Source organism: Crocodylus siamensis, chromosome 4 (genome assembly GCF_052110815.1).
Source record: "Crocodylus siamensis isolate JL-2025a chromosome 4, ASM5211081v1, whole genome shotgun sequence".
Lineage (NCBI taxonomy): Eukaryota > Metazoa > Chordata > Crocodylia > Crocodylidae > Crocodylus > Crocodylus siamensis.
The window spans coordinates 113,009,218-113,024,790 of record NC_143398.1 but is presented as its reverse complement, the minus strand read 5'-3'; the positions used below and the strand labels follow the sequence as shown (position 1 = coordinate 113,024,790).

Below are 15,573 nucleotides of genomic sequence, written 5' to 3'. Positions count from 1 at the left end.
TATCAATAAAAAGCAGGAACTCTGGTTTTGTGCTGTTAAACCTCTCAGGGTTCACAGATTTAGGTCTGCCTGCTTCTTTGCAGAGTGGACATAGAGCTTAAGTAACATTTTTGTCTCAGCAGTAAGCAGAAGTAACGCCTAACTGACTGTCTTATGTAAGGCAAAATGCCAGCATGCAGCTCCTGGGGCAAAATTAATTCCTCCCTGAGCTTTTTCCCTACCAATTACATCCTGAAGCATGAGTATGGATTACTTACCTTCTCTTGGAAGACAGCAAAACAAAAATGGCATTATGTGGGAATGTGGAAATATAATAAAGAAACTAAATTTATCACATTCTGATATGTTTCTATTAAAGTACCAGTACACAGCAGATGAATACCAGGCCATCCAGAATGCTCTGCGTCAAAGACTTGGTCCAGAATACATCAGCAGCCGGCAGGCTGGAGGAGGACAGAAGGTATGAATGAGTGTGTGTATGGCAACATTATTTAATTTTTAGTGGGGGAGAAATTCTCCACTTTGAAAAGCTTATAAAGTACTTTGGGACAAAAAGTGTTTAGTCCTCCATAGTCATTGCATTTAGAGAAATAAGTCCAGGAATATGATATTGTAAATTCCAGCTTTAGCTCGGACATAGTTTCATAGTCGGCAGGGTCGGAAGGGACCCTAGCAAATCATCAAATCCCACCTCCTGCCATGGGGAGGAAAGGATGCTGGGGTCAAATGACCCCGGCAAGGTGTCTATCCAGCCTCCTTTTAAAGACCCCCAGGGTAGGAGTGAGCACAACTTCCCTGGGAAGTTGGTTCCAGATCCTAGCTGCCCTGACTGAGAAGTAGTGCCTCCTGATAGCTAGCTTGAATCTACTCTTAATCAGCTTATGGCTGTTATTCCTTGTTACTCCCAGTAGTGCTCGGGGGAACAGGGACTCTCCCATGGCCTGCTGGTCTCCCTTGGCCAGTGTATAGACGGCTACCAGATCCCCTTAGCCTTCTCTTGCGGAGGCTGAACAAGTTCAGGTCTCGTAGTCTCTCCTCGTAGGGCCTGGCCTGCTGTCCCCTGATCACATGAGTGGCCCTCCTCTGGACCCTCTCCATGCTGTCCACATCCCTTCTGAAGTGCAGCACCCAGAACTGGACACAGTACTCCAACTGCACCCTGACCAATGTCATATAGTGGGGGAGGATCACCTCCTTGGACCTGCTTGAGATGCATCTGTGGATGCATGACAGGGTGCAGTTAGCCTTCCTGACTGCATCCCCACATTGACAGCCCACATTCATCTTGGACTTGATGACTCCAAGATCCTTTTCTGCCTCTGTGTTGACGAGAAGGGAGTTCCCCAGCCTGTAGGTATGGTGCTGGTTCTTCCTCCCTAGGTGCATCACCTTGCACTTGTCAGTATTGAATCCCATCTTATTCTCATCCACCCACCCCTGTAACCTGTCCAGATCCAATTGCAGCCTGTCCCTCTCCTCTAGCTTGCCCACTTCTCCCCACATCTTAGTGTTGTCTGCTAATTTGAACAAGGTGCTTTTCACCCCCTCGTCCAAGTCGCTTGATGAAGATGTTGAACAGTGCGGGCCCGAGGACTGAGCCCTGGGGGACCCCACTGCCCACATCCCTCCAGGTCAAAAATGACCCATCCACAGTCCCCCAGTTTCTTAATGAGAACGGGGTGAGAGACAGTGTCAAAGGCCTTCCAAAAGTCCAGGAAGACTATGCCCATTGCTACCCCTGCATTTAAGGATTTGGTGACCTGGTCATAGAAGGCCACCAGGTTGGTCTGACAGGACCTGCCTCTAATGAACCACGTTGGTTGCCCCTAAGCCTATACTCCCCTGCTTGCCCCTCACAGATATGAACCTGGATAATTTTCTCAAAGAGCTTCTCCAGGACCAAGGCAAGACTAACAGGCCTATAATCTCCTGGGTGGTTCTTTCCTTTTTTTGAAAATGGGGACCACATGGGCCCTTTTCCAGTCCTCTGGCACCTTAGTCACTTAGTCCTTGACATTTTGGAGAGGTCCCTTAGTGTTTCAGTCTCCTTATTCTTAAATGGGAGAGTTATCAGTTACATTATTGTTCAGTACATGGAATACACAAGGCTTCACAACACACAAATGCTAGATGCCGTTTATTTTTTTCCCTTTGAGTCCATTAAATCTATCTTAGTTGTCAGTAGCAGGTTTGTTCTCTTCCTTTTTCATTCAAGGAATCAGAATCTTACCTGAAATCAGCAGAGCATCTCCATGCAGGGCAGCTGTGACTGTTACATTAATTTCTGAATTCATTCTTCTTTTAGGTTTGTTACATCGAGGGTCACAGGGTCGTCAGTCTGGCCAATGAGATGTTTGGCTTCAACGGCTGGGCTCATTCAGTTACTCAGCAGAATGTCGGTAAATATCTTCTCTTGGGGTTAGAGAATTTGCATTCCCACTGTTTCACACTGAAGGTGTGAAGTGATAGACTGTGGTTCATCCTTCCAAAATCTGACTACTTGAAACTGTGGGAGGCATACTTCTAATGTGACTCTCTCTGTAAAAGCAGCAGATGGAGTTTTCCGGTTCCTTGACAGTTGTGAAGAGCTAGCAGAATGGGGTAATGGTGGAATGTCTGTGTTTTAGCACCTGTCTTGGTATAAAGAAAACCTAAGTTTATACTTGCACGCCCAGATTTGAGTAATCCTATTCCTAAATCATCCATCTGTGTGCCGATGACTAGGCCCAAAGGAGTTGCAACTGAATTTTTGCCTGTTCAACCACCAGTAGACCTCAGCAACATGTCTGCCTACAGCTGCTCTCCCAAAAGACAGACATACCAACTTTTGCCCCCTCCACCTCTTAAGTCTTTCTAATAAGCACTTTGGTTTCACAAACATCCTGTCCTAAGAGTCTTTGGCTACTTTTATGCATCCCCGTGCTCAGGTGCAAAAGCTCAGAACATTTTGCATAGCTACGTGTTTGTGCTAGACATACTGCCTCTTCACTGCCAGGCGTCAAGTAGGAGAGGACAGTACTGATTGCCCCAAGTTCTTTCCAATCATTATAAGCTTTGTGAGTTGGTATGCTGAAGCATCCCCCATACTTTCTTCACTTTGCTCTCCTTTGGTTGAATTAGGGTGGTGTTTTGTTTCAGTTAAGTTTTCACTGCTTTCTTAATATTTAGGAAGTACTATTGCTTCGCTGTAGGGGTAATGAATCTACTGGCCATAACCCATTTATTTTGAGGCTGTGGCCAGAACTCTATTTCATATTCATGTCCAGTTATTTCTCCCCACCTCTTAGTTTCTGTTGCAGTTGCCAGTAAAAAGACAAGTTTCAGTTTATGTGCACCGTGCATTGTTACCACGATGACCCTGAACAAAGCTTTCAAGTGCCTGTCTGAAGGGCCACATCCAAATTGTGTGTGGTCTGTGCCTTAGTTTCACCCTCTAGGGTAGAGAAGAGAAGCAATCTCAGATTCTTTATGCTATTAAAAAACTATTAAGATCCATTCAACACATTCTACACTGAAACTCAGCTTGGTTCAAATTGAGCAGTTTTTAACACTGACATTGTATCTTCTTAAGTCTGGTGCAAGAATTATGTTCAGGAGCTCCTAAACTAGATGTCTTAGTGTGATTGTGCCGACTCCCTCAGTAACAAGACCTGTTCAGGAAGCCCAGAGTTGTGCCCCTGTGTTTCAAAGATCTGAGAAGCATGCTGCCAGATCACCCTCAGACTAGTAGATCTTTTACACCTAAGGAGGTTAACACAATGCCAGGTTAAGTCCATCTTAGCTGGAATTGGCAAGATATAGAAATGGAGCAGAAGCCTGTAGTGCAGGTAATGCCTCAGCTCTTCTACTTTCTTTCTCTGCAGGGAACTGTAGTGTTGAAACAGACTGATACAAACATTTCTTAAACTTATAGGTCCCAGCAAGAGACCAGGGGAAGGACAGTTATTTACCTTAACAATGGCTATGTGAACAGTAACTCAAAGATGCACTCCAAATTCTATTGTGGACCCCAAACAGAGGAAATTGGATTTTTTTTTTTTTTGGCCAAAGTCCATCAAGGCTGAACTTGCATCTGGTTTTCCCATGATATCCACCTGAAGACAAAGGGTAGGGTGTACCCTTCACTAATACAGAATCACATGGGGTTAAAACTCTGAAGTAGCAAGAAAGAAAAGTAGATCAAGGAATCTGTATGAAAAATAAATATTGAAGAACCATTGATCTTCTAGGGTAAATAATTATTTATTGTTCAAGTAACTGTCCAGATAGATTCTACTTTTGGAGAATATGTCTACACAGTATGTCACCACTGAAGAAGCAGCAAATACACTCTGCAATGCCAAGCTCTCAGCTCTAAAACGGGTGCCCCTGGTACTTTGTATGTTTTGCAAATGTGTTGCCCCTCACACTTTTATGAATAAGTTCCTTTTTACTAGTTTTTAATTTTTTGCTTTCCACAAAGCTAAATGTGTCAGACGTTTCACCCCATGTGCCATGCTGTTTGGATAACTGTATTAACAATCTTCCAGATTTTGTTGACCTGAACAATGGCAGATTCTACGTGGGGGTCTGTGCATTTGTTAAAGTTCAACTTAAGGTAAGTTGATGAATTTTTATTTGCTGCATCTATTGCTGATCTTATAGTTGCTTAGAGCCATGATTGACAGTATAGTCATAAGCATGGAACTAGATTGTAATACACTAAGTTACTGGGGGTTCCTGGAAAGCTAATCCTACTATAACATACCAATCCACTCTATTGAATCTACATGACATGTCAAGACTTATAATCAATTGTACATGAAAGCAAAAATTGGCACACAGAGACATAAGTTTGTAGGACTACAAGTGAGCCTATTCAGTATTTTTAATTCATGCCATAGGATGGGTCATACCATGAAGATGTGGGATATGGAGTGAGTGAGGGACTGAAGTCTAAGGCCTTGTCTCTAGAGAAGGCAAGAAAGGAAGCAGTGACAGATGGACTGAAGAGGGCACTCAGGTAAGTGGGTATCAGTGTGCAATGCTGTAACTTGCACACATTGGAGGCGATGTAAGAATAAGATGATAAATTCTTAGTCATGGTGTGCTGTCTTATCCCATAGGTGCTTTGGGAATGTGCTTGGGAACTGCATCCTGGACAAAGACTACCTGCAAGCAGTGAATAAACTTCCTCGTCAGGTGCGGTAGGTGGAATTTTGAAGAAAAGAAAAGCAGAATAACTGAGGTTATAAGGAGCCTCTGGTTGGTCTTTGGTCCAGTGAAGTTAGTGAAAGGAAATGAAACAATTATGCTTAAACTATCCTTGATAGCTGATTGTGTGGTTTCAGCTCTGTCTCCAGTGATGATTCCACAGCCTACCTTGGGTGCTTATTAGATAATCTGAATTGTTCTCTATATGTAGCTGCTGGATTGAGGACCAAATTTGGGAGGACAACACTCCTTTCTCTGACCAAAGTAGATGACACACCTTCTCACTATCCTAAGATGCATTGTTTGCCAGTCACCTGCTTTGGGATTCCCAAAGCATATTCAAAGAAAAGAAAAATTGCTCGCTGCATGATAACAATGATAATGTGGTCAGCATGGATCCAACAACCCACCCACAGTCTCATTTTCATAGTCCTCACCTACCATGGGCTTCAAATTGAGAGGCAACTGAAACACAATCATAGCAAATCCACCCCTTATAACTTAAGTGCATGAGAAGAAGCAGGGTGTACATGCAACCCTGATGGACACTGCTATTCAAAAGATCCTAATCTTGTAGTCAGTGTAGATACCACCCTAGGTGCACATATATTCAGCATCTCAGACCACTGTGGTTACTGTAGCGTTCACAATATTTTTCCCCTTTTCAAAGCATTCAAAAGCTCTACTTCAGGGGTGTGAAACATATGACCTACAGGCTGGATCCAGTTTGCAAAGTCACTCTAGCTGGCCAACAGGCTACCAGTGGGTCCCTTAAAGCTTGGGCAGTATGGTCTGCTGCAGAATTCAGGGCCTTTTGGCCCCACTGGCCACAGCTATCAGCAGTGAGTTTGGTTCACTGTCACCACAAACTCTGGACCCCTCACTGCTGCTGCTACAGTGGCCACAGCAGCTGCCCTTGTGTCCTGGGCTGGATCCAGTCTGCAAGGACCCTTGCAACCCAGATCTGGTCCAGGGTCCCAGATAAGTTTGATACCCCTGCTCTAGTTGTATCATTTGCCATATTGTGTTGCCATATATAAATGTACAGTCTACAGAGCACTGAAAATAGAGGTGCTCAGTAGAATTGGATTTAATGTCAACACAGCTTTGCAGTTGACCACACTGACTGTAGTATTAATTTTCATTATAGTAAAAACCTTCCAGATTCTTTATGCTTGGTGATACCACAGGAATTTGTAGTCTGCTGCAGAAATCTGAAGGGATTACTAGAAATTTGCATATGGAAATAGAGACCTGGGTTTTCTTTCCCTTAAAATAGGAAACAGAATAAAGCATCCATAAGAACCGTAAGGTGCCATATTGAAATTGTGAGAGTGGGCTTGGAACTGTTGATTTATATGGACTTACTCAGCACTACATTGCAACTGAAATACAGTATTGAAGCTTCCTGGGGAATTAAATGTAAAAACTGCAAATCCCCAAATTTGTGCATGTCTGGCTTGTTTTAAGATTGACTGGTTCTGATGGTCCTTTGGCTTTTGCTGATTTGGTCAGAGGCAGCTAGAGTAACAGGTCACTTTAATGGTTAAAACTAAAAACATGTCATGATGATATTAGAAGGAGAAATTGAAGCCAAAGGTGCAGACAAATCTTGGTTCCAGGCCCTTTTGTTCCAGAGGTCAAGTGCTGCCTAATGCTTCATCAGAACAGGACGTGGCTCTCTTGATGAATACCCTTTGGCATGCAGTCTTCTCTCTTCTCCAGCAGATGCTAAACAGGCCTAGCTCTCAGCCTGTCTGGTGTCTTTTGAGCACTCTCCAGTTTCTCTCTTAGACTGTAGTAATCCAGGTGGGACTGGAGAACTTGAGCTAGCCTGGGTCAGGTAGTGAAAAACAATATTTACCTTTTTAATATACAGTACCCTTGTTAATACAATCCAATATCACAGTTCTCTTCTTGTGACACTCTTACCTACTGTAACCCATAATGCTCATATTCCCACCTATCTAATAGCCTATCACGTGTGAGTGTGAGGTATCTATCACCAGGTATAGTGATGGGTGTGGGCTGGAGTGTGTCTGGTGTATGGGAATCATTTACATTTTACTTCTAATTAATCTAATTTTATTTAATCTGGTTTAATGGTGAGATTTGTTTTTTGCTGAAAAGGTTTGACAATAAATTATTTCGGGGCTTTTCAGTGAAAGGAGGCTGTTTGACCTGGTTAACTGCAGTTCATTTAGCTATGGGAAATGTCCAATGCTAGTATCAGTTGCACATTGCCATCCTCTCTTAGACGTATGCCCTTTGAGAACAGTTAGAGAGGTACTGATAGAGAAGAAAAACAAGAAATACTTCTACAAGATGCTATCCCTTGAAGCCTTGCTATTGTACTAACACTTGTTAGTTTGTGCTGAAGTATCCTGTACCCACACCAGAACTGTTGTTACAGTAATTTATTTGATACCATAGGTTGTAGGAAATAATCCTCCTTGGAACAGAAATAAATCCACTTTTGCACTAAGCGAGTTTTCATTAAGGTTCATGTGGACCAGTTCCTATATACTGTGCTGGTGGCAGTTCTCCAGCTAGTATTCCATGCTGAACTGTTTCACACCAGATTTGACCTCTTTCCCTGTGTGCTCTCTACTCTGAGAGCATCTGGACCAGATGTTATTTTTGTTTTAAATACTGGCAGGCACCATCAGGCCAGAGAAGACCTTGCATGGATTTAACTGGCTAGAGTATGTGCCCAATGTGGGAAAAAGCTATAATCACTGTGGACCCAAGAAGGCAATGACTGTTCACAGTAGAAAAGGGGCACTCCTTGATGCCTACCAACAGTAAGGAGTTAACCTGCCCATTGCAAGCAGCCGTTCCTCCCTGCCACATGTTTCTGCATGGACTCTTTCAAAGAGCTTGTACTTAGAGAAATGCACATCCTGTCCTACCTAAAGAAAAATGATGGCAACACAGACATCTGCAGGCCACTGTCATAGCAAAGCAGGTTGATGGGACACTCCCAAGTGCTGAATCAAAGAATAGGAGTTCCAGTGGAGGCATCTCAAGGTATCTTAATCCATACGAAGAGCAGTAGACCTAATTTTGTTAAAGCTAAGAGTGATGTGAATAAGCACTGCAAAGAACATAGCTATCTTAAACCACCAACAGCAACCTGAATCCTAAATGTACTATTGGATTGACCAGGATTATTGGGGCAACTGCCATCTTTGTCTCAGTAGACAAGGGTAAAACCCCATGGGGACAGCAGTATGAGAACCGCTATGGAGGACTGCTATATCAACACCCTACCTGACGCTGCTGCATGGGAAGCAGTGTCAAAAAAATAACAAATTGCATCACAGTACATCTAGCTAAAGACTTAAACTGCTTTTCCTAGTTATAGACTGTGCAATATAGCACTGGGCAGAGTTTGGAGCATCTGCTGTCTTCTCACCATTTAACCCTTTCCTGCCCAGCATTGTCTCTATTGTATTCAGGCTAGACATTTTGTTTTTTCTGCAGTATCTCATCCCACAAATGACAACTGCCAGTCAAACAATCCATGTCTATACCCTCCTCCATAACTGATCTGCTTTCTCCTTGCTCTCTGCTCCAAGCCCGCCATGGATACCCATTTTACTTGACAAGGTCTCTTTGATGGAGAATCAAACCTCTTTGGAGGTTTCTCCGCAGTATGAAATCACTCAACCATTAGCTATACTTACTGCTTACTTCTTGAGCTGTTCGATTTACCTGCACCTACAGTATTTTCTTGTTACTACTACAAAACAGGGTTAAAGAGGCAAAACACAATATATATGTCATTGTTTTAGCCCAAATATAGAACATTTAAAAATAAATTAGTCCACGTTCTTCTCAGTGCACTCAGTGTTTACAGAACTTTAGAGATTCCCCTAAATGGTTCTGAGGCATTTCAAAATATATAGATACTTTTAAGGCATTATAATGCAGTTGGCGTATAAGTCACTGCAGAACCCTAAATTTTGCTCAACACTTTTTGCCAACCTGTTCCAACAATGAAGAAAGTTAAGGCAAAGATATTACCTGGCAAAACCAAATCACCAGCACAACCGAAAGAGACAGCCTTCTCCTTACGTTTTTGACCAGGTTGGAGATGGAACCATCCTTGCACTGCTTGTCTTCCACATTTACTGAATGATCTCTGGAACCAGGCACTCCCACCTCCTGGGGATCTTCCAAATAACTTCCTTCAGCGTAAGGCAGTGTGCAAAAGTGCAGAGTCCAACACCCCACACCCACTTTTAATGAGAGGTCTCCAAGCATGTGCTCTATAGCCCCCATTTCATACAAGAATGAAGAAGTTAGGCACACAGCTTCAGAAAAGTAGAGGGGTCCTATGGCATAGGAAGGTAAATTGGAAAATGCTTTCCCTTCTGGAAAAGGACACAGTAGAAAACGAAACGTTTCAATATGACAATTGGGAGAAGTAGGGAAGTATGTAAGTTCCCTTCTTCCAGGTCTTCCTAGCCCCTACAGTCACTCATAGGAGTTTAACTGCTTCTCTGAAAATCTCTCTACAAGGAAAAAAAAAGTTAATGCAACACACTAACATGAAATGTTTAATGTCTTGCAACATAGGATCAGGAAAGCAGATGTGAAGAGAAGCTTTGCTGGAGTATTCCCAAGTGATCAAAATGGAATGCATGGCCCTAGAAAGGAAGACTGTGCAAACAGCCATGATAGAGACCATTTAATTACAAATGTTAAGTACTACAATAATGTCCTGCAGAATATAGAGAACATATCACCAGGGTATTCTAAGCACTTGGAGAAGAAAGTGATCAGGAACAATTAGCATGGATTCCCCAAGGGCAAGTCATGACTGACCAACCTGATTGCCTTCTATGATAAGATGACTGGCTCTGTGGATGCAGGGAAAGCAATGGACATGATATACCTCGACTTTAGTAAGGCTTTTGATACAGTCTCCCACAGCAGTCTTGCAAGCAAATTAAGGAAGTATAGGTTCAATGAATGGGCTGTAAAATGGATAGAAATCTGGCTGGATTGTCAGGCTCAACAGTAGTGATCAGTGGCTCACTTCCTAGTTGGCAGCTGGTATCAAGTGAGTGGAGTGCCACAGGGGTTGGTCCAGGGCCAGTTTTGTTTAGTATCTTCAATACCTGTCTGGAAGATAGGATGGAGTGTACCCTTAGGAAGTTCGTGGATGAAACCAGGCTGAGGGGTATAGTACATATGTTGGAGGGTAGGGCTAGGGTTCAGAGTGACCTAGACAAATTAGAGGATTAGGCCAAAAGAAATCTCATGAAGTTCAGCAAGGGCAAGTACAAAGTCCTGCACTTAGGACAGACAAGCCCATGCACTAGTACAGGCTGGGGGCTGACTGGCTAAGCAGCAGCTCTGCAGAAAAGGAGCAAGAGATTGCAGTGGACAGTAAGCTGAATATGAGCCAACAGTGTGCCCTTGTTGCCAAGAAGGCAATTAGCATACTGTGCTGCATTACTAGGGGCATGGTTGCCAGCAGACTGGGGGGAAGTAATTATTCCCCAGTATTGTATCCAGTTTTGGGCCTCCCATTACAGAAGGGATGTGGACAAGTTGGAGAGAGTCCAGCAGAGGGCAACAAGTAGGGCTGGGGCACATGACTTATGAAGAGAGGCTGAGGGAATTGGGCTTATTTAGGAAGGTTAGGTTGGATATTAGGAAGGATTCTCTCACGAGGAGGGCAGTGAAGCACTGGAACAGGTTACTCAGAGAGGTGGTAGAATCTCCTTATGGCCTGACTCAAAGCCCTGGCTGGAACAAAGCCCTGTAGTTGGAGATGGTGCTGCTTTGAGAGCATGTGGTTGGACTGGATGACCTCCTGAGGTCCCTTCCAACTCTAATTTTCTGTGATTCTGTTTCAGGTCACATTTCAGTGAATCTAATTTCAGAACCTTCCTACTGCATCCACCCCCACAAGAGACTGAAAACCTTTTATATACATTACCTTCAGGAATTCTGTGATTCCTCCTTGTAATACTTCACTCCTGTTGGTTTTAAACTTGCACTGCTCTGCTTTCATTGAAGTAGTATCGTGCATACTTGACTATTTGGACTTTATTGCAGGAGGCCTTTTCTAGCTGTCCTAATTTTGAGCGTCTTTCTACTTTCTGCGCCCAGCCATCTTTCAGGATTTGTTGGACACATAGGTGTTGTGCAGAATAAGCAGGCACCTATCATACAAGATGCAGAAAAATGAGAAACGTCCAGGCTTCTCTGAATCCACTACAGCTCTCTTTAGCCTTCCACAGGCAGACTTCATAGACATTCTGCATTTGGTGAGCATGAAGTTAAGCTGCCACTTCAGCTTGTCCAGCCATCTAGGAAGCCCAAACCCTCTAGTCACAGCTTACCCTTTATAAATGAGCAGCTCTTAATTCCATTAACATTCACAATTTTCTGCAGTGCTAAAGTTCCCTTGCTCATTCTCAGAAGCAGTCTCCTTTCCAGACCACACTTGGTGTCCACTGTAGCAATTTAGCAGGCCTTTCAGCATCATAACACACTTCTTCCAGTCCATAGTCTTTGACCTTATGTGGAGAGGGGACAAAGAACAGTTAAGTGAATTCTGTTTGTTCAAACCAGTTACCTCCTGTGCACTGGCAGGCTTTGGCCTAGCATAGCAGAACTCCTAGGATTGCAAATCTCTGTGATAGCATCCCTGCCAGTTGACCAATACCATTGGTATTAGTTAGTGATACATTGCAGTTGGGAGGCATGGCAAACCTCCAGATGGTGTTGCAAAGCATGTTACTAAGGACACACCTGTTATTTTGCTACAGCTGCTCTTCTCAGGTTTCTAGGAAAGCTGCCTGTGTCATCCTAAAGTTCTGCTACCAGAGCTGTTACCCTGGTTTTGTCCCGTTACCTTCGTAGGCCAGTCAGTGCTGTTCAGCTGAGCCTGTAAGCAGCATGCCACATAATAAAGGTGCTCCAGGCACATGGCTATCAGTGTAATTGCTCAGCTAAATCCATCTGTTCTTCCTCCTCTATTTACCTTATTGCCATGGCATCAACAGGTCTTATATAACCACAGACCCAAGTCCATCAGCCTGCAAAGCTCAAAATGAGGTGCCTTAGCCTGTTCATATTAAGGCTTCTCATGATTACACCATTTCCCGCTAGCTCCTTCAGGCAGTCTGACATCAGTTTGAATATTTCACCAACAAAATTAATGAAAGTCAAGAGGAATCATAGAACTTTGTTAGGTCTAGAATTCTTGTGGCTTTAGTATACATCCCAGAAGGCATATGCAAAAAAAATTAAAAGTAAAAGCATAGAGCATAACCAATGTAGAACAGTACACTATGGTTTATGTACCATAGCTGAGCTGCTTATTCAGACTCGCACAGTTGCTGGATGCATCTCAGCTAGTTACAGATAAACAGCTGCATTCAGAGCAGAACAATTAAATTGCTGTAACTGCGCCAGGTAGACAAGGCTTATGGGTGCTTACCCAAGTTGATAAGGGAAGGAAAATTTCTGAATGGATTTTTTTCCTCCCAATTCTTTTACTAGATTTTCCCTGTGTTGGATGTGGCCAAAGCTAAAAGGCAAGACTTTGAGCCCTCAATAGAGAAGGCAAGATACAACAGCTGTTTGCAGAAGCAGAGTGCAGGGCAGCAGCAGTGTGAGATGGCGCTCTCTTGCAAATCTGATCAGGCAGAAGCTTCCTTGAACAGAATGGAACAGGACCATCCACACAGCACCAGGTGGGACTGTTACCCCAAGAGGTCTGGTACTTCATTTATGCCGTGCTAAAAATAAGTGCTCATACCACATTCAGGTGTTCCTTTGTGCTGGATTGAAATATACACACTTTGTTCCCTCCTGCCCTCCCCCATCAAGTCCCAGTACACACTCACCCTGTACTTCTAAGATTTAAAAGAAATTCAGTCCAGCCCTTTGTAAACCTCACCTTCTGTCATTTGATGGCTACGAGGTGGATCTTTCCACAGGCAGTATTCTGTATCTTGTCTCCTTAACGCAGGCAGTATTTCACTCTGTATATTTCAGCCATGATTGTTACACCATATTTCCCTCCAGAGTCGTCATTGTGTTTTCATAGGACACAATTGGTCCTAAGGGAGTCTCTAGAGCCTACTGTACTACCCATTTGTGGCAGAACCAAGGAGTCTTTGCAGTGCTTCAGTGGGTGGGAGCAGAATCATGAGGCTCCCAGACTCTTACTTGTACAAAAGTAAAGTACTTGGGTCTATTTTTGTCTGCACTTCCTGTGCCTGCAATAGTTTGAGGCCTGGCCTACCCTTTGATGTGGTCAGCAGGCAGCATTCAAACCAGCCTCTGCTCCTGGAGTGTGGGACATGGGGTAAGAATGAGGTTTGTGTTCATGATTCAGGGTCAGAGGATTTGGTTTCTACCCACAGACCTCCTGCAGGAACAAGTTTTAGCCTCCCCAATAACTTTTTCTTATTTATGAAACAGTAACATCACAATCACAAAATCTTTGAGGTTAGCAACCAGGCAGTGCTTCTAAAGCATCTGAAGACTTCTGTGCAGAAGGCACCATAGCAAAACTAACTAATCTACTTTCCCTGCTTTCATTGATGTTTACATCCCTACTGTACATAATTTAAACCTGCTGAAGTCACATTGTTAACGGTGCATTTATTGTGTGGGAGCAGAAACACAGACTCTTTAGCCACCGAGTGTGATGCTACTTACCAGCGGAAGTTGCGGCAGAAGCAGCTACAGCAGCAGTTCCGGGAGCAGATGGAGAAAAAACTTCAGATCCCAATAGCTGCTCCAGTGTGCAAACAGGGTATGATGCATAGTGAGACTTGGCAGCTCCAACACCATCCACTTAGGGGAGGTAGTTGTGCAGGACCCTTTCTTGGCTTCCTAACTCTGCCACTATTTTACTTACTGAAGAGAGCTAGAGGGGAGAGGGAGAGAGAGAGAGAGAGAGATCAAAAGAAGAAGAGACTAGATATTAGTTGCCTGTTGAACAAGCATAGGTTCTTTCTGAAGTGGCAGAGAGGCCCACACCCAACATGGCCAAACTGCAGTGCTCTGATCAGCCTAGAGCGTTCTATAACACAGCCATTGGCTGTCACTACCATTAACACAGGCACATCCCCATCTGTTGGCAAAAGTTGCCACTGTCTCGTGATAGGGAAAATTTGGGTATTTGTACCGTCAGGCAGCATGGCTGAAAGCAGCATCCCTCAATTCCTGGTGCAGGAAACCTCAGGGTAGTCCACTTGTCCTTATCCTACTTCTCCTTTCCCCCACTCCCCATTTCTAATAAGAGGCTGGGATTGGCAGTCAGGTGGCTAGTCCCTTCCTACTTGTCTTGAACACATTCACTTTCTTCTCCTAAAACAGGAAGGGAGTGGGAGGTGGAGGTACCCACGAGCATTTCTTTGCATGAATCTCTCCCCTTTGTTACCCATGCTACTCAGTGCCACCAGCTCCTCCTGTGAAGCACAGCACTCCAATAACAGCACAACAGGAACCAAGTGCAGAAGAGGAGTTCTTTGCAGGTCAGCAAAACATGGCAGCTGAGCTGTGGCAAACAGCATTGACTCTGGTGGGCAGGCAAGCCATATCAGGGTGTTGGGAGAAGAGGACAAGGGCATGGGCTTGGCTGTGGCAAGCTGCAGAATCGTATGCTCTTAATAGTCATAGTCTGGAGAAAAACCAAGATGGAGGGTGTGGGAATGAGTTGCCCCCACACTGACTGGGACAGGTACCACTCTGACCCTTCCTGCTCAGAGGACCTTATTCTTCCAGCAGTTATCCACACAGGTGCTAGAAGTGGCAGGAATAACTAGCTTTCTGGTTAGCAACACCTTTGGGAGCCACCCCCTCATCTTGGGTGTTCCAGTATTTCCCTCCCCACCCCTTACCAAGAGCTTGAGGAGTGATGCAGGCTTAACCATCCCTTTTTACTGCCACTGTTAGTCTCACACAGAGCAACAGATTAATTTTCAGATGTTGGTCACTTAGTTTCTATTGCTGTAAAAACTGCCAAGGTTTTGTTTTGGCTTCTCCATTTGCCATTGTCTGGGAAGGGGTTGTACTGGTGTTAGATTTCTATCCCTGTGATGTCACAGCTTTCTTCCCTCATTGTGGCATATCTATTTGAATTGTTCCAGATGACCCTGAACTTTGGGACATTCCTCTAGAGGCCACCAGTCTCAGTGATGCTGCTAGCCACAAAATGGCAGATACGCTAGCCCAGCCACAGGCTCCTGCAACCCCTCTTGGCCAGCATCATATGACTACTCGGAGCAAGACTCCTCAGAAGATGAGCAATCACAAACCGTGTCCAAGGCCTACACCCTGGCAAGTGTCTGCTGAGCAGAGGACTTTTAGCCATTGTGCCAACCAGCATGCAGCAGGTGG

The 15,573-nt window shown here is 44.1% G+C and overlaps 1 protein-coding gene across 6 annotated transcripts in view; it reads left to right on the top strand.

Moving 5' to 3' along the window:
• RAD52 (RAD52 DNA repair protein) overlaps positions 1-15,573 on the top strand; it is a 28,907-nt gene that overhangs the window by 10,046 nt on the left and 3,288 nt on the right. For 3 of the 6 annotated variants that reach the window (XR_016441865.1, XM_090043414.1, XM_090043413.1), the window contains exons 3-11: positions 359-460; positions 2,306-2,399; positions 4,530-4,597; positions 4,884-5,002; positions 5,106-5,181; positions 12,721-12,914; positions 13,848-13,984; positions 14,628-14,708; positions 15,324-15,569. Coding sequence is in view for 2 of the 6 variants with exons in the window: in XM_090043414.1 (XP_089899540.1) it covers positions 359-460; positions 2,306-2,399; positions 4,530-4,597; positions 4,884-5,002; positions 5,106-5,181; positions 12,721-12,914; positions 13,848-13,984; positions 14,628-14,708; positions 15,324-15,569 (1,117 nt within the window). In the remaining 4 variants the exon portion in view is untranslated. Of the gene's footprint in view, positions 1-358; positions 461-2,305; positions 2,400-4,529; positions 4,598-4,883; positions 5,003-5,105; positions 5,187-12,720; positions 12,915-13,847; positions 14,709-15,323; positions 15,570-15,573 lie in introns of those variants that run through there. The other 3 variants (XR_016441863.1, XR_016441864.1, XR_016441866.1) reach the window with 2 other exon arrangements.